General features: G+C 40.7%; 1 protein-coding gene across 2 annotated transcripts; it reads right to left on the bottom strand.

Moving 5' to 3' along the window:
- Positions 1 to 845: 845 nt before the first annotated feature.
- Positions 846 to 19,063, bottom strand: THOC1 (THO complex subunit 1). Of its 2 annotated transcripts, XM_064705944.1 has the most exons (22): positions 18,920 to 19,063; positions 17,726 to 17,799; positions 17,554 to 17,614; positions 16,620 to 16,686; positions 15,460 to 15,578; positions 14,752 to 14,800; positions 14,160 to 14,255; positions 13,814 to 13,896; positions 13,247 to 13,320; positions 12,670 to 12,778; positions 11,473 to 11,604; positions 10,993 to 11,093; positions 9,677 to 9,743; positions 9,457 to 9,507; positions 8,737 to 8,807; positions 7,847 to 7,870; positions 7,338 to 7,433; positions 6,979 to 7,044; positions 4,961 to 5,044; positions 4,597 to 4,744; positions 3,214 to 3,292; positions 846 to 1,298 (listed from the first exon to the last, which is right to left on the bottom strand). In XM_064705944.1, exons 1-22 carry the CDS (start codon positions 18,965 to 18,967, stop codon positions 1,003 to 1,005), a joined length of 1,995 nt encoding a protein of 664 aa, XP_064562014.1. In that variant the 5' UTR covers positions 18,968 to 19,063; the 3' UTR covers positions 846 to 1,002. The 2 variants fall into 2 exon arrangements, with proteins under 2 accessions (XP_064562014.1, XP_064562015.1); XM_064705945.1 differs by lacking the exon at positions 7,847 to 7,870.
- Positions 19,064 to 19,077: the final 14 nt, after the last annotated feature.

The following is a 19,077-nucleotide window of genomic DNA, read 5'->3' as shown; positions in this document are numbered from 1 at the left end:
GCTGCAGACCTGGGCTGTTATTTCCAATAATTTTCTCTATCTCTGCCCCTACCAACCTTCACTGAAGCACCCTAATCAAATTCCTAATCACATTTAAGTCTGAAGTGGGGCAGACACAAAATCAATGACTCTGCAGGCAGGAACTCTCCTTTGAAGTAGTAGCTAATCATGCTGGAAATTTACAGCTATGAGTGAATAGCTGAAGAAATACAGAGAAGAGTTCAGTGACAGAAGCACTACACAAACTAGCCACAGAACAAGTTGTAGCCAGCTGCCACTTAACACCACAAAAATCTCCCACATTTTGAGGGAAAACAGCTTGTACCCATCTACAGACAACCATGGCCTTAAAATGAAACCTTCACAATTACCTGTGACAAAAAAATCGTCTTTGTTTACCAGTACTCAGGGGTGTTCCTACACAGCCAAAAAACGAGAAGCTAGAAGTAATCACTAACAAAAACCAGCATGGTAATCCCATGGTCATTGACTGAACCAGTGCTTCAGTGGGAGTGCAGGACAGCACTTCTTCCCTGGAAGGCAGTGCTGTGCCTTGGAGTGCCACCACAATTCTCTCATTTTACCTCTTTTGACAGTCCCCAGCTCCCATGACCCCAAAGAGTGACTCCAAAGTCCACACACAGTCCTTTCCTGCTTTGAGGAACAAGCTTGCCAATTCTGTGTCCAGTGGGAGCAACCCGAGTTCTGCTGGTGCCAAACTGTCCCACAGCCTGCCCCAAAAGCTCTCCATCCTCCCCTTCATGTTCTACCACCAAAGATGAAGCTTCCTAGTTCCAGGCCACGGCGACCAATCCTTTTCTCAGACACTCTGGACAATCCAACAGTAATATTAAAAAGCTTTATATCATTTACGCAACATAAAATACCTATCAAAAATCTGTTACCTAGTGACAAAAGTAACAATTATCAATGGCAAGCACCAGAAGAGTCACAATTACCAATGCCCCAGCCCCAAGTCAATCAGCTGGCATGTGAGGCGAGTTAGCTGCTGCCCTCGGTGTCATTGGTGAGGCTCTCAGCCAGCTCCCCGAGGCCGGCCTTGGTCAGCGCCGTCATCAGGTTCTCGGGGGTGGCCTGAGAGCCCTCCTGATCCTGCCAGGCCACCAGCAGCTGCTTGGCCCTCATCTTCACGTCCTCGCTGTCCAGCTCGATCTGCCGGATGTCAGACTCCTTCATCTCCAGGTAGGGGGCCAAGGCCTTCCACTGCTCCCCCAGCCTGCTGGCAAAGGACTCGATCTGCTCGCCCGTCATGGCTTTGTCCCGTTGCACCTCTGGGCCTGGGGAAAACAGAGAAGGCAGCAGTGAGACTCAGGGAGCACCTCCAGACACTGCAAATGAACCCTCCCCATTTTAAATCCTCTGCTGATTTACTGACAGACTGACTTACACCTACTCGAGCTCTGAGAGCAGATTTTTACAGGTGTTTACCTGGGTTTCAAGAGCTATGTCCCTTAATGCCCATAAATAAGGAAAATCTTGCTTTATATGCTATCTCCTTTTATATTGAGAGAAGTGCCTAAGTCTTAAATACATCAGAACTGCCTCCTCCAAATGAAAACAAGGATTTTGACAGACTTCAACACAAGTGAATTATAACATCAAAATACAGAGTGATCTTTAACATCTAGTTGCATTTTGGAATTTTTTAGTCACCTTACTCAAAGTCAACCCACGTAAAAAACCCCAAACAAACAAACCCAGTTTCATTTCCTTTTTTCTCATGTTCCTATTGGCAGTAGGGCTGTGACAATAAATTTCAAGTGCACTCAGTACTTTAATGAATTTTCTATCATTCTGGCATTGACATAAAACCCATGGAACACTGGGCTCTGCTGGGAAGCCAAGTGCTATAGTGATTACAAATGAGTTTGCACATTCATAGCTTATCATGGTCTACAATCTATGGCTTACCACCCGTGTTTATTTCACAATTTTAAAGAAAAATACATAGAGAAAAAATACATAGAGAAATTAATCATACTCCTAATTAAAAAAAATATATTTTAAAAATAATCTCTTATCAAAAATTAGTCCCTTCTTGTGCCACCTGAAGAGAGGTGGCACGGAGCAGAAATTTCATGTCTCTCCAGCCCTTACCAGTCACAATCATTTATCTGACCTAAAGTCACATCCAGGAAAAGGACAAAAGATGCAGACCAATAAAACAACAAAAGCCCTCAGATAATTTCTTATATCTAAGCACAGCAGACCATGGCTCTGCCATCACTGCTTTAAGACAAGATTTAAAGAAAGATGTAAATCCCCCACAGTGACGCCACAAAGGCTGTGTGAATCACCATTAAGCTGAAGAGGAAAGAATTTCTCTAACGTTGCAAAGGAGACTGTGGAGAAGGTCAAGTGCTGGATGGAAAAGGGCAACATGAGAGAGATTCACAGAAGCCCACAGGTGGCTTTCCACTGACAGAAAACAGCTTGCAACAAAGCTGCCAGAGGTAGCCAGTGTTTGGCTTCCATGCCCTGTGCATCCCATCTGCCCGTGCTGGATCCAGGAGCTGGGACACAAGGTTACAACCCACAAGTTGCTATGAGATGAAGGCATGAATGAGGATGGAAGAGGGCAGATTCACAGACAAAGGAGATGGGGAAGGAGACCTAGGAGCAGGACATGCCAGGATTAAAGGCAAGAGACAGTCACAGATTGTGGAGAACAATGAGTGAGATGATGTTTGTCAGGAAGGTTGTTCTTCTTCCAGAGAAACTTTTGCCTCTAAGGTTATTTTAAATGAAGAAGAAGTAAAGATCTCAGAGTTGGAATATATCCATTTTTGAAAGTTCCAGTTACTACCCCAGGAGGGGCCAGGGGAAAGTGCTTACCCCAGTGATTAAAGGGCAGAGAGAACAGGAAAGTGGGTGAGGAGCACTCACACAGGCTTTTACACAGCTGACACGTCAGCCCTGAACACCCAGTGACACTGGCAACATAGACTAGATAGCAGAAAAGGTGAAAGGGGCTCCTAGTGAAAGTGCTAATCCAACAGGCTGGAATCTTTCAGCACTGCAGGCCAGGACACTGGGAGGCTGCTCCTGTGTCCCAAAAAGGCTGTGCTTGCTGGTGCTAATGCACTGGGCTAAGCAGGACTGATGGCCCTCAGAGAAAACTATGTTAAAACACAGATTCTGCAACACACATCAAGAGAAAAACTGGAAAGACTGAGAATATGCAAATCTTACTTTCATTGTTTTCCTTTAATAAAGCATCATTATCTTCCTCATCTTCATCTTCACCTGTTTTTATTTCTTCAGAAGGAGGCTACAATGAAAGAACTAAACATCACTGGATGAATTTTGTGTTCAAAGAGAAATTCTACAGCTCTGTGCTTGTCTCTGGAATGTGTGTTAGAATGGAAAGCCTGACACAATCCCACATGAGAATCAAAAATCCCCCAGAGTCTCCTAAACACCAGTAACAGCAGTAAGTTCTAATAAAATATATTACTAACTAAAAAAAAAAACTCATCAAAGCATCCACTGATTTAATAGGATTCTTCCTTTTCATAGTAACAACAACTAAACATTCCATAGCGAGCTTTATTGCTTGCTTAAAAAAAAAAAAGCCAACCAAATTTAAGATCACTACTGATGATCTTTTTTTTAAAAAAACATTATTATTGTTATTCACTAATTCTATTCCACACTTGGGAAGTCCCCAAAGTTTATGTACTTTCAGACTTCTGGAAGGTGGCAATCAAATACACAAACAACAAACTTTTCATTCCCTCATTCAGGTACTGATCAGCCAGTAGGTTTCATCTTTTTCTATATTTCAGCCACGGGCCTTAGGTACACAGTTGTTTCTTGCCATAGCCTTTGGCAAATGACAGTAGTACCACCAGGAATATTGCATGCAGCCACACCTTAATACATTCAACAAATTACAATCTTCACATTTTTTGTGAACTTGCTCTTAGCTTACAGTTAACTCTGATGGCTGTGCAAACAAAACAGCCATATATTCAACTCCAACCTTTAGACCTCACATCACAGAGGTGGTGGTCTCAGTAGGGAAGCAGAGGTTTGTATCTGCAAGACATTGCTGGGTTGTGTGCCAATTCAGAGGTGTAGAAAGTACCCTTTCCCCACTGGCAGCCTCTCTTATCACTGCCACTTGTCACTTATCTCTTACCTTATCTTATAAAGCCATCTGAAAGGGCTCCCTGGACTCAAATTTGTACTGTTGAACAAGCAAAGAGTTAATGCCTTAATTTTACAGCTCCACAAGATTTATTCTTGTTTTGCTTATTTTAGAAGTCAGGGAGCTGACAGAAGAACTCTGGCAAACCTTGCTGTAATGTTCTGGTAACACTTAGCACAGCACCATCAGCTGCACACGCTGCCTCTTCTCCTGCCACCCCTGCATATTCAGGAGCCATGATTCCAGCTTACACCTTCCATAAGAAATTAGACTAATTTTATTTGTAATTTTTACTTCAGTGTACAAACTTTTTTCCTGTTTTTTTTTCTCCCCCTCTGTCCCCATGTACCAAATGGGCTGCAGAGGGACAACCAGAAAGTGAATGAATTTAGCATTTATTATTATAGGATAATATTACTTACAGGCAGCTCTTTGGCTAGTTTGATTACCATGTTTTCTAGATATTCAGGTAAACTCTTGAACTGTTGGTTTGTTGGCTGGAAGAAGTGGGGACTTCTACGTGCCAGAAGTCTCAGTGCTCTCCAGCCATAGTTAGAATTGTTCACAGCCCTACAACAAAACACAAGTTTGATTATTAAAGTCTGGCATCTATAAAAATACAGAAAAAGATTTAAGACAGTTATATAATTCTGTCCAAGTTTAATCAGTTTTTGTACATTTCTGGAGTCCTACACAGATACTAGTAATGCTGAGAACAGTCTGTTTTCTTTAATAATCCAAACATGAAACAGATTAAAATCAAGTGAAACACAGAGATGGACATACTTATACTTATTTTCAACCATGTTTTCAGGGTCTGCTTGTTCAATAGCTTCCTCAAAAAATTCCTCCAGTGTTGGCATATATTCCCTAAAAAAAAATAAAATCAAATAAGGAGCTTAATATGCTTCACAAACTTCTCTAAAATAGACAATCTTTGTTCCTGCAGACACATCTCAAGCTCATCTACTGAGGAGAAAAATACAAATCCCAAACCAACCCACTCAAACTTAACAACTTTAAATAAGCAAAGAAACTGTTAGATCCATGTTGGTATAAAATTATTAACTGCATAATCACTAGAGTGTGCCAGCAGTTGCTAGCACTGCCTATTATATGCATTTAAACCTCCTGCCATACAAAGAAGTGATATCAACATCTGTCAGCAGCATTTGCACGGCTCACAAGTGCTCAGGAGTCTAAAATGGTTGCTAGTTTTGTGCCATTTGACAGCAGCAAAACATGGCTGTCGCTGCCACCCCCCACCTCAGCTCCATCTGCTCTCAGAACCGCTTGTGGTGGGTTCTGACAGGTACCCAAAGCAGCACAAAAGGAACCCTGACCTAAAAACAGAACAGAAATGAAATTTCACACCATCAGGATGGTTTGCTGCTGAGAAGACTCTACCCAAGAAACCCAGATTGTGTGAGAGCTGTAGGTTACTGAGAGCCAAGACTCTCATGGTGCAAAGCAAGCTCACAATGATCTGTATTTCTCCTACCCAATGCTGACAGAGACACACCTGCTTCTGCAAGGGAGTCTAGCAAAGGGCTGGAGCAGGGGGTAAGCACACTGGTCTATAAAGTCACTTCAGTTTTGTTCTGAAAAAGGCATTTTGCCCAGGGCAGCAGTGCTCCAGGGATTATCACTGACTACTGGAAAAAGCCAGCACCCTGAAAACCCATCTGAGTCCTGCCACATTATCCCCAGAACAACCATCTAAAAAGGGGACAGCTAAGGAAACATTACCCCATTTGAATGGAGAAGTGAAGAACCAAAGCAAAAAGCTACACTTGACCACATACAGTCACAAAAAGCCCGTAACAAAAACCTGCAACTGAATCTGGATGTCATGGCATCTATTTTGCGTTTACCATGCATTTTCTTTGTTTATCTACATTTGTTAAGGGCTTTATTTATTTTTATTTAGAGGCATTGCAGCACAATACAATCACACACATAGAACCAAAAGCTTTGGTTCCAAACACAACTCCACCTTCATCCCTTGGACAAGTACCCTGTCAAAGGCTTTCCTGTACATCCCAGCCTCACAAGAAAGGAGGGCACTTCCTCTGCAAAGCTCTGAACCTCTAGAAAAGCAATTCCTCCACCCAGGAAATCTGCACACATAGCACCTCTCCCCACACAACCAGACTTTAGAGCCACTACTAGCAGAGTTCTCTTTGGGAACTGTCCCATTCCTTCTCCAAATTTTCTTACTCTGTATCATGTCTGCACAGTAAAAGAGATTTTGGTATCTGTAACAAAGAAAGTTGTGTAGCAGAGTATATTTTAAGCATTTCCTACAATTGTGCAAGCATAAGGGACAAGCAATAATTACATTTTTCTGTATCTGCCCCACAAACAGACACAGTATGTGCTGGAACAATGCCTGGTAGCCAATTTCCTCTTATCTAGCATTGTTTAAAGCACAGGCCTGCTCGAAAATCATAGCCAAGCAGCATGCTAACTTCATCAGAGCCAGACTTGGCAATCTTCCTTCATTATATAAGGTAATTAATTATACAATCATGTTCTACAAAAGGGGAGTCTTCATCTGGTTTTCAGCTTAGATTTTACTTTAGCAAGCAATGAAAATTACTGGCAGCATAAACACTCGAAGAAGTGAGGAAAACTGTAAAGAGGTTTTAGGGCAAAGATTCATACAACCACCTTCTCTAAAGGTGTGAAATGCACTTCTCCTGAGATCATCTTGTACATCTTCCTCATGCCAATTTTGTAACTCTTTAATTAGAGTGCTAATTAGTTAGCTTTAAACAATGACACACCCATTTTTTACCTACCTACTCTCAGATTTACAGGCTTCCATATTATCAGGACATAAATTCCAAAGGCGGGTCAGCTCCTCACTGAAAAGAAAAGCATAAGCACACATTGTTTATGTTCATCATTCTACCATGCCACCCTCATGGACTGCTTTAAAGGGATCTGTAAAAGATGGTTATAAGGAAAGAAAGCCTACTGCAAGTTTTAAAAGAGTGATATATCCTTTGGCTGTTCTTTGGCAGTTCCAAAGTAAGGATGTTTGAAAATTGGTGTACAGAAAAAACAGTGGGGGGGAAAACCCCAAATACAAAATCCCTCCAATCAATTAACTAAGCCAAATCCAGAAATTTTGTAAAGGAAAGAGAAACCAACATACTTCCCCATAAGGATTTTTTTATTTGATCCTTTTCCTAAGAAGTCCTCTGGAGCTGGCCTCTTCCTCACAGGCCTCATTGGCTTAGAATCAGGAGGTCTAAGGAAAAAAAAAAAAAGATGCTCCTTAGTATCAAACCAGTAATATCTCAAGAACAAAAAAAGCTGTTTCACCTTCACCTTTCACCTTGAGATGGTGCCAAGTTAAATCATAATGAAAGGACTGAGGGACAGTGAGTCTAAGGGTGGAAGGAGGCAGTGGGGAAAAGGAGAGAGAAGGCAAAGTAGAGATATAGGATTCTGCCAGACACCAAAATTAGTTCACTCAAAAATGTAAAGGTCTACCAGAGTCCCAACAAACAGAAGGAAAAAAAAAATCACAATTGTGCCAGCAGGACGTGATCTACCCTGCTGCTGGGATCATGGCTGCAAGGTCTCTTTCCCCAGCTGCACCTGATTTCATGGGATTAGAGAATGGAGATCCCAGAGCACTGAGGTTAGGGCAAGACCTACCCAAGCTGAAACTCTGGATGAGATCTAAAGGAGACAGAATATTTATAAAAGTCAAATTTCATAAGTTTACTTCCCCACAATCCCCCTGCAACAGCAATTTCTTTCTTCTAACATCCCCCCATCCTTTCATTTACAAACAGCTTAAGTCATGAAGAGGTGGCTGCACATCATCTCTCCAATAAAAGGGAATCTCCAAAGATAGAATGACCCACATGCTCCTTACCACAAAGAGGTCAGTCTGCGTGTACAATGAAGAAGGGTGGAAGACAAATGTTTGGTCATCCCCTCAAGACAGTCAAGTAGACACATGGAGTCAAAGTTCAAGTTTTGCCACTAGTTAGTAACACAGGAAACTTTCAGTGGTGAAAGCCATCTAATTAGATGTCATTCCCTTTAAGGTAAGTGATCACCATCAAGTGGCAAACTAATAAATAAATTGTGTAAGAGAACTCTAACACAAACCCCAGGTATGCTGCCCTGCCCAAAGGCATAATGCCAAAGGCTTCATTAGAGGCAGTCCAAAGGGATAAATGGAAAAGTCAGGTACTAATCACTTCAACCTAGGGTCTGCTGAAAGCAGGAGGCAGCAAAACCTGCTCCAGTCTCCTGGACCACTGGATCCCCAGTACCACAAAATATTGCCCTGAGACATTGAAGAATGCTGTCCTGAGAGCAGACACACCATAAGCACCTCCTCCCTGACACACTGCAAGCCTTATGACTTTTGGCAGAAATCTAAGAGCCTGCACTCGCTGAAGGGACAGGCAGCTGTACAGATCTCCAAGTTGTGTGAGTGGTTAATGCTCATATATACCACGGGTACTGAATTCTGAAGTGGAACAACCATTTCAAACAAACAGCAGAAAGCTTCTGTTCCATAGCACAGTTACCTTTCTTTCACAAAGCTTGGGCAGCCCTCATTTTTCCATGAGTTCCAGTTTTCTTCAGTATTTAATATATGCTGTAGAAAGACAGAAAGTATTGCACATTATTAGGATCATAAGCACTTTCAGAGCTGACCCCAAAGTTTTAAATGGAGTTATTAAAACTAAGGGGAAAACTTTGTTCTAGGTTGTGTGTTTCAGTCACTATCTTGAAGGTCATCAGTACAATCTTAAGCAACTGGATTGATTTATGCAAAAACAGTGTAACTCCTCTCTTCAAAAATTGTGGGAAAAGCTTTATCTCCCCTGTCTAGACAAGAAAATAGAAGCGGTCAAAGTAAAGGAAAAAAGGAAAGCAAAAAGACAATTTCTAGGGTTTTGATTAATTTCACTTGTATTTCATTTCCATGTCTTTGGGCACAGGACTCCTATCTGCAAAAACTTTGAAATATTTTTTGGTTTCCAATAACCCACCATCCTGTATGTACACATGCACATACAGGCACATATCTGTTTCTCCTCTAAAGAAGGAAGAAAGAATATTAATGAAAACATGGGATAAAATGTGACTACAAAATAAAAAGACACTTTTTTAAAGACCATTTTTTAGTAGGATGAGGTAAAAGTTTTCTCAGATATAACAGGTGTGTTACAAAAGCTAGTATAAGCTGAGACTGCTTTTTTATGTGCTATATACTTTGTTCAGGCAGACATCAAAATACTCACCTCTACCATTTTTGAGAATCTTTCCCCATCTGGAGGATTTTCTGAAAGAAGCTATGAATGAGAGAAAAGAAGGTGAACTTTTTGCATTGTATCTGCTGCAGAACATGTAGGAAAAGAACTCCAGAGAAAATGGTGGCTACTGCTCTAAAGGTGGTTGATACAATATTACCTGCTTAATATTCTTCCATGTAATTTTCATGAAAGTAGATACTGTACCAACCTGGTAGACTGCTTTTGTAGTATCTTCAATCCAAAGAGACTGTTCATCTGTTAGAACATAGTTTGAACTGGAATTACAAAAAAACCAACACATCAGAAAGTGTGCTGAGAACACCGAATTTATACTACATACCTTCTGAGGGGTGTTAAGAGGAGATCTGAGGAAAGTGCTTTGAATGTGATCTGCTCTGGTCCCAGGGCACTTATTAGTTTGTGGAATTAATTAGATGTGCTTGGGGACTACACTTTCAAGGTGTAGATTCACCCAACAGGAAGCCCATTGAGTGATTCAAGATCAAAACTCAATATCGGACCCAAAATACAGCAAATGGGCACAATGAAAAGATTTCCCTCAGAAACACTCAGCAAGTGTTATACTACACCATCTGTACCTCATGCCATCCTTGACCACCAATAAGTGACCATTTATAATGAACATTTTAATGCAATGACATTGAAATGACTGTCAGCTCAAAAGGACTGAACTGGAATTCAGAAGACTTGAATTCCATTCCTTCTCAGCCACTAGACTGCCTTGATAAATGATCTGGAGAATTAGGATAATGATCCTAGTTTACAAAGTTCTTTGAGAGGTGTTTACAAAAAGCAATCTATAGCAGGTGGGAGACAGCTGCCTTGTTAAGGATGTTAATTATTATGTGCACATACAGCCCAGGGCACAGGAAATGAGAGAGATGGGTTTTTCTTCAGAATAATGTCAGAGACTAGGAACAGATGGGGTTTGGTTCTGTCCCATGAATTGATAAAAGCAATAATCACCATTGCTATTTCTTGCCATTTTAGACAGAGTTCTGCAGTGCACTAAGAAAAAACAATGCCACATTGCAAAGCCAGTATAGATTCAAAATGATGCCACACACAAGTACCTTGCACTGGTCTTAACAACTGAGTGCTGCCAAGGAGAGTCTCCTTCCCTCTCATGGCTGGCACTCACTGTAAGCAAATTTCAATGGCCTCTACTTCTCTGAGACCCCACAACTCACCAACTTGGCAGAAAACTTACTCTGCAAAGATGAGCAGATTGCATTTCTGCCTGTAGAGTAAATGGCACAATTTTGAGCAAGTCCAACCAACATGAGAGCACAGGAGGGCAAAGAATCAGGCAGAGGAACAGAGAAATTAATTGAGATCTCTGCTTTTCTGCTGTAAAATAACTTCAGCCATTCCCTGTATTTACGAATTCAAGGGTCCAGGTTCCACAAACTCAGAATAAGTAGGCAAACTATTTTAAAATCTTTGGGTTTATCTCCAAGTTCCTAGTTGCCCATCCCCAAAACACAAAGTATTCCACCTTACCTCTTAAATTTGACTTGTCCCTTTAGATACTGAAATAGTATTAGGTACTGCAACAAGATGTGACGACGGAAGTTACTGTCACTCAGCTGCAAATCCATCAGCTAAACAACAATAAAAAAGCAAAAGATCTTTAAATATTTACTCTCTTTTAATTTATCTTTGTAAAGGCAACATTAGAAATGAAATCCAATAAACAAATGGCAGTGTTACTGAAGACACTTTTTCCAGAAATAGAAGCCCTTGAGTCATTAATTAATAGAGGCAACCCAGAAAGAATAAAATAGAAAAAGGAACAGAATAAATCTATCTAAATGAAGCAGCCAAACAGTGTAATGGGATGTCCAGAGAAACTGTGGAGTCTCAACTGGACATAGTGCTGATCAACTGCTCCAGCTGACAGCTTTGAGCAGGGAAGCTGAACCAGACATAGGTTCCTTCCAACCTCAATTGGCCTGGAATTCTGGAAGGGAAGCCACATACCTTTTCACTAGTTAGGAACTTTGCAAAATACACATGTTCTCCTCCTGTTTTTAGTTCTTCCAACTTTTTTCGGGAAGCCTGAGTGTCATCCAATTTGTAACTTTTGAAAACAGCCAGAACTTCTTCTGAGTACTACAAAACAGAGTTATTTACCACATGAAAACAATACTGAACCTTAGCAGACGTAAAGCCAAGTAGTAAAATACTTGGAAGATCTGCTATCAGCCCATTGAAACAACCCATTTGTTACTGATGTGCAGGACTGCTCTGAACACCACAAATGAAGTGAAAATGTTATCATGTCAGAACATTTAATCATGTAGAATATTTAAAGTATGCTAAGAAAAACAACATTTTAGGTTCTGAACAATGATTTGTTGTTTAGACATCAAGAAGAAAAACGATTCACATGATGACAGTGCTACAGTAAAAAATTTCATCTGAAAGACCTAAGTCTGGCCTTTGATCAGTTTCTGAACTGCACCTGTGGTGGTTAACTGTGGGTTTGGTTTTTTTTTTTTTTGCCTCATTAGTAGATGTCATAAATTAGATTTATATTAGGATGTCTGAGCAAATGTTACCTCTAATTACCAGCACACAGAAAATGAAGATTAAAAAATAACTAAGCTTCTTTGAATTAAATAAATACTGAGTGACAAATTTTGAAGAAACGGGACCTCAGCAATAAATCCTCATCAACATTCATACCAAGCAAAACTGAAACAGCTGGCTGAAAGGGACATTCAAGTCATTGCTTCTACAAAGAGTTTTGCTTTGTTAGAAACCAGTAATCTTTAGGATGCCACTGATATTATCAGTATGACTACTCAAAAATAACAGCAAGGACTAGATAGAGCTATTTATCTTCTTGGGGTAAAAAAACCCACCCCAACCCACAACTTCTGCTTTTTGCAGCTAATAAACCACAAAAAAAAAAAAGTACTTCTGGCACTGTTGCAACATATGAAGTATTTCTGGTATTGATATAAAGTAGGAAATTTATTGTACATTTTAACACAATATACTAATGTACTGTAAAAGGCTCACTTAAGAAAACAGCAAAATGCATTTCCTCATGCACAATCATTTTCCAGCAGCCTGAGCCTTTGAACTGTTCCATGCTTATGCAGTCACTGCTACTCATGTAAACAATGACCTTTTCTTAGGCTGAATGGTTGAAGCATGAACTCAGATTACCTTAAGAAATGTTTTCCATGACACCTTCTCATAGCACTGCACAGGATTTCTAAAATAATCTTGAAGTGACCAGAATTTTCTATACAGGTTATAATCTATTGGAATGGAACTGTGGAAGAAATAATGAAAAAAAAAGAACATATTGAAAAGCAATATACTATATTTAAATTCACTCAGGAATGTACATCCCCAGAAAACATTATTCACTTTGGAAGTAAATTAGTGAGTCAGTAGTGAACCATCACAGAGGAATCTGTAACTCAAAATTTGTCCTTGTAAGAGTTTTCCATTCAGTCTGTTGTTACTTGCTCACCATAAAAGCAAAAAAGTAAACAAAAGGGATCTTAGGAGTTTTTCACAATCTGTGGCATGAAGGGGAACACAGCTTTTTCTCCTTAATCATCTACTCAAAATCCCTGAATACATCTTATCACGAGTTTTGTGAAAGGAATTTGTAAAACTCTCAAAACCAGAGTGGTTCTCAGCCAGGGTATACAACTTTTTCAAATCTGTACATTTCTGTTTTCCAGACAACTTAAACAATTAAGCTTCAGCTTTTAAACTTCTGTCAGCTCACCAACTTGTTGGTGCTTCATCATCTCCCATTTCACCTTCTTCCACATCCATTCCTTCTTCCCTCTCCTCGGTGTGCTAAATAGGAAAAAATTATTCAAGATTTATAAAAATGCCACAACAGTTTGCACAGGGCTCTCACAGTGTTGTTTACTGTAAACATTCAATTATATACTAGATCAGAAAGCTTAAGCTGGTAACTCAAGAAATCTCTGAAGTATTATTACTGTAATATGTGTAATAATTTTCTGTCTTAATGCAATGGTAGCCTCATTTCTCCTGAAAAAAGCTGAAGCGACAGCTCTGTCCTCTGCATACTGTGGGGAAAACTTTGCACAGTAAGTGACAGTACTCATTCCTCACAATCAAATCTATCTTTTTCTCCCTCAGAGTGCACAGTTTAATGTTCCAGGTAACCTAACAGACACCTGGGAATGCCTATTCCCAAAACAACAGCTTGGTCTGGCAGAGGGACAACCAAATTATGAACCTACAGTCCCAAACACTTTTGGTGCAAACAATCTTACACATTAACTGCAGAATCAATGAAAAATTACATAGGAATTTTCACCTTCTGTCCCAGAGTGCTCTCATGTTCATTGGTATTGAAAACAGTGACATTTTCCAGGTTAAACTGACTCTGTAGGTTAAGCCCTGTGAAAAACAAAGAGAAAGTCTTAGAAGCTGTGAAGTTCCCAAGTCTGTTTAAGAAATACTGATATTCAATTCTCAGAGCAAAAACTTACATCTGAAACCAAAGCAAATAAAAGTCACAACATCAAGGAAAGATATAAGAACTAGGATGCAAATGCAAAGTGATTTGGTCCAACTGGATTTGGTCTGCAACCATCACAGACTTGAAAGTTTCAGCTTATTTAGTCTCAATGCTAAGTGTGATGAAATGCAAAAAATCTCACCTGACTTTTCTGAAAGTGGAAATAACCTAGCCAAGAACAGCTGAATTCTTCCACAAAAGACTGTGTTTTGTGACTTAGACAATCTTCTTAGGAGATCTAAATATTGTAAAAAGTAAATAACATTAGTATTTATCCCTCTTTTAATTTCTCATGCAACAGAATCCAAGACTTGCTATTTACATGACCTACAGAGCTAAGGAAGCTCATAATTGTAAATTCAAATGCCAGTGACTCCTTCTGATCAGACATACTTCTTCCAAATGCATTCTGCCAATTCTCCTAACACCTTCAACACCAATAAAAAATAAATTTGAATGAATCCTACTCAAATATAGCCTTGGATACAGGCGTTGTCATTGCTGAGGACTGACATTCTTTTATAATGATCTCCACTGATGAAAAGTTCCGTGAGGCCTGAATGACTTTTACATTAATAACCAAGAATATGTATCTGTTCAGAGTGATGCACCTTTTAACTTCATTACTTACTGAGCACATCTGAATTTAAATCAAATTATTAAACTAATTTTCATTTCCTGAGATAGGAAGCTCTTTAATACTGCTCTCCCCTCCCCAAAAAACTACCACTCACCATTGCACATGCGCAGCAAGTAATTCTTCCCTGCAGAGTAAAATGTGTTCTGAAACAGAGTAAAAGTATTTAGAACATTAAAAGATCATAAAACCTTCTTGAGCAGACTTAATACAATCACAAGATATGAGTAAGTCTGAGTCACTCCTACAGATAACTCTAAATTTGAGTCTTCCCTTACATAACAGGCAGGTTTCACAAAAAGGCAAGTCCCACAAATTGCAAGAAAGCATGAAACACATTTACATCCAGCCTTCATAAAGAAAAATCACGTGTGACAATGAACTGCAAGAACACCAGCCACTTTTTTTTTCTTGGAATGCACTAATTTTTACACTCATTTCCTTTATTACTCCATGTGTGATTTAGACAAATAAGCAAAGAGCACACACAAAAGATTCACAGTGTTCACAATACTGGTGATCTGGAAGAAGAAATCGGTAGACACTTGGATTAACAAGTTTGTGAATATATCAGGGGCCATAATGCAATCTGAAACAAATCAACCTAAATGACTCTGGGAGGAGGTTCTAGTTAGAAAATCCAGGATAGGAAAACACTGAGTCAGTAGAATTCTTTTCAGCTGCATCCCTGGAGTTCCTGACACTAATGTGTCAGCCACAAAGACAATTAAATTCTGTTCCTTAAAATGGTTCTTGAAGACAAAAGCTCTGGCCAAACGATGCAACATTCTGCAAAAATACCTACCGATTTCCATGTAGCAACATTTTTCTCCACAAAAGTGAAAATTTTGTCACACTGATCCAAAGGGAGGCAATCCAGAACATCCCCCAAAAGCACAAAAGGAGTTGATGCAGTGCAGATACCTATAAGGAACAGGGAATTTTTTATTCAACAAATTTTAACTGAAATACAAAACAAAGGGATGAATTACACTTGAGGGACATTTTATTAAAAAAAGTAGAAGAAAGAACTTCTGGGTTCCTACAAATCCTAACAGAAAACTTGGGCTAAAATGTGAACTTTCATTAAAGCTATTTCTGCACATATTCAAATGAGATTTGCAAAAGCTTTGCACTAACATAAAACAAATATTTTAAAAAATCACTGTTATAACGACCTCAAAATCTGATCTTTCTGCAGACTGCAAGTGAACTTTTTCAGACTTCTATACCCACAGTTAGTCCCTCTACACACATCCATGAAGGCTGAGAGCCTTTTCAAGCACCACTAAAACACTGCTCCAAGTCCATCCACCCATGCTCTGCAGGCAGTGCCTGCATTCCTCACAGCACAGCTCTTGTTATTCTACAGCTCATAAAACACACATGGAATTGACCTGTACTTACTGAAACAAACAATTCTTGGTGAATTATGTGAACAAACAAACAAAAGGAAGAGAGCAAAAGTCACTTCAGAGGAGAACAGCACACTGATTTCTGACACAATCTGTTATTGAAACAGATTCAAGTATCTAAAAACCAGCCATATCCTGACAGGAGATGTTACTTCTGCCTCTGCCAAGTCATTTTATCTCTCTGCCTCACTGGTCTCATCTCTGAAATTATGATGGGAAACTTCTATCATTTAGAGTGCTGGATAAAGAAACTGCTTATCATGCTGCAACCAAATCCACCCATCTTTCTTTCTTAACAAAAAAAAAAAAAAAAAAAAAAACCCAAAAAAAAACCCACCAAAAATATTCCAACACAAATATCACATATATAACCAAATGTCATTATATTATACTTAATTTCTCTTCTGAAATGAAACACTAGCATAAGAGACATATATCACCAAAGATAACCACAGCAGATGACTTACAGAAATCAAGATTTTAAAATTCCCCTAAATGGTCCCTAAAACTGCCAAAATATTTGAAAGAGAGATGCTCTTTCAATGCTCACCTTCTGTGACTCCATTAATAGCAAGAGAAATAATTGCCAGGAGATTCTCACATGGAGCTTTGTTTATCTAAAGAAAGAAAACACTGTTGAAATTCTCCAGTCTGACCATAATGTATCTAACAAAACTGAAATTCTTGTTTCCAAGTAGGTATATTTAAAACAAATACTGACATTCAACTACCCAAAACAATCTCTAAAATCTGACCTATCAGTTAACTGTAGTAAGCTTTTATTGAGAATTAAACTGTTCCTGACTGCTTCCAGCCACTAAAGACCCAAATGCACAGTCATTTGCCTCTGAAAATTAATATCCCACATCCAGACTTCATTCAAATATTATTTGATCATACACTATTTGACTCCTTTCATAATTCTTTTCAGCTGACAGGGCAGCTTTGTTACATAAGTAACAAATCACAAAATAGTTTTGATTTGGGGAGGCCAAAATATCTCATTGTTCAAAGTCCCCTGTCAGGGGCAGAGACAACTTTCACCAGCCCAGGTTGCTGAAAGCCCCATCCAGCCTGACCTTGATCACTTCCAGGGATGGGGCATCCACAACATCTTGGGACAACTTGTTGCAGTGCCTCACCACCCTCACAGTGAAGAATTTCTTTCTGACATCTACTCCAATCCTACCCCTTCCACCCGCTTTTTAAATACAGTTATTGAACAATGCATGTTTATGAATTGAACTGCTAGAAAAGGCTCAGACAACAGGTCTCACTACAGTGTGATGTCTGTAAAATACAAGGTTCTACCTACCTTCTTGAATCATCTGTATTTAATCTCAATTACCTCACCATTACATAGCTCCTGTTTTTAATAAAGTTTTCTTACACTAAAGTAAGTTGCTGCTACATTAATATACTAGCCTGCTAACAGAAATGTGAGCTTCAACAAGAGATAAGCTTCAGCAATTTAAAATACTTACTATTTCTTCTTCTACAACAACTCTAAAAGCTTGATCCAAGGTACACTTCTTTTCATTTTCACTGCAAAAGCAAACATTCCACCTTGGTTAGTAACAGCCCTCAGGCACAAGATTCCTAAAACTTATCTAAACAGGCAATTAAAAAAAAAAAAAACAAGTGACCTTCGCTTACCTTCCAGGAACCTGGTTAAATGCATTCAACAACGGCTTGATGCTTTTGTTAATCAGAGCCTCTCTGGTGGATGTCTACCAAAATGCAAAGAAAGAAAAGCTACAACACCAGTACAAAAGTAAAAGGATCTTCCTTCTTCTTCTGACAGTGGACAGAAATAACAAGGAATCTTTCTGCCACACACCATGTGTTGTTAGTTTACAGAGAGACCTTTGTAACAGGAAAGGGAAATAACAAGCACATGGGAAATTAGGCACATGAGCTAATACAGCATCTCACGTTAAACGGGGGCTAACAGCCTGGTGAAAACAGCATTTCTAAAGGACACACGGGATCAGGCTCTTGTGACCAACACTGGACCTATCATTGTCTCAGGTGCCACACTCACAGCTTCGGGTGGTTATGATTGTTTGGGACACAGGTCAGGGAACCCTCTGAGTCGGAAGGGACCCACAAGGATCACAGAGCCCAACTCCTGGTCCTGCATGGACAGCCCCAAGAACGGCATCGTGTGCCTCAGAGCCTCTCCCTGTCTTCAAGGGAATTAACAGCTCCTCCCAATTTTCTACCACCTGACAACTAGCATGGGATCCCTGCGAGTCCTGCGTTTATGAAGATGTTAAAAAGCACATGACTCCAGCTAAGAAGGTGGTCTAAAAATGACTACTTCCTGTCACAAAATCGCTCTAAGGGATCGAGTGCTTGTGCCTCGAGCACTCCTGTGCAAATCCCACCCTCTCCTCTGACAGCCTGAGGGGCTCCAGAGGCCGGGAACACACGGAGCCCCCCAGCTCTGGGAAAGGAAAAGCATCCTTCAGCAGAGGCAGCAAGTGCAATACCCCGGGACGTTTTGCTGCTGGGGGCACGCTACACTTTCATTGTCTTCCATATTAATTTTCGCTAACCTGAAGACTCATCCCCCCACCCTCGGCCGAGCCGGGGCGCAGCCCACCCTCACCCTCACCCTCGCCCTCACTCCCATCCCGCCGCACCCCGGCCGCACTCAGCGCTCCATAAAGCAGCGCCCGGGCCGCTCCCGGCAGCAGCCCCGGCCGGGCCGCGGGCCCAGAGGCGCCGAGGCACAGCCCGGCCCCGCAGCTTTCCGTCCGAGCGGCAGGGACGGAGGGAAGGCTGGAAGGACGGAGGGGGCTGGAAGGACGGAGGGAAGGCAGGGGGGATGCGGGGAAGGCTCACCGTGAAGCGGAGCCGCGCCTCGGGCAGGCTGAAGAGCGGCGGCGACATGATCCCGGCGGGCGGGAGGAGGGGCGGCGCTGCTGGCGCGCGCCGATGACGCCGTGGCTCCGCCCCCCGGCGGGAAGAGGGAGGGATGCGGGCATCGGCGGCTCTGGGAG

Source organism: Zonotrichia leucophrys, chromosome 2, assembly GCF_028769735.1.
Source record: "Zonotrichia leucophrys gambelii isolate GWCS_2022_RI chromosome 2, RI_Zleu_2.0, whole genome shotgun sequence".
In the NCBI taxonomy this organism is placed as follows: Eukaryota; Metazoa; Chordata; class Aves; order Passeriformes; family Passerellidae; genus Zonotrichia; species Zonotrichia leucophrys.
The sequence above is the reverse complement of the archived record's forward strand: the minus strand, read 5'-3'. Positions and strand labels throughout refer to the sequence as shown.

Coding starts and splice junctions, on each gene's coding strand:
- THOC1 (XM_064705944.1), bottom strand. CDS start 18,967: ATGTCGCCGCCGCTCTTCAGCCTGCCCGAGGCGCGGCTCCGCTTCACG. Junction 8,808..9,456: donor GATTCTCAAAAATGGTAGAG/GTGAGTATTTTG, acceptor GTCTTTCTACAG/CATATATTAAATACTGAAGA. Junction 4,745..4,960: donor ATGGTTGAAAATAAGTATAA/GTATGTCCATCT, acceptor GTTTTGTTGTAG/GGCTGTGAACAATTCTAACT.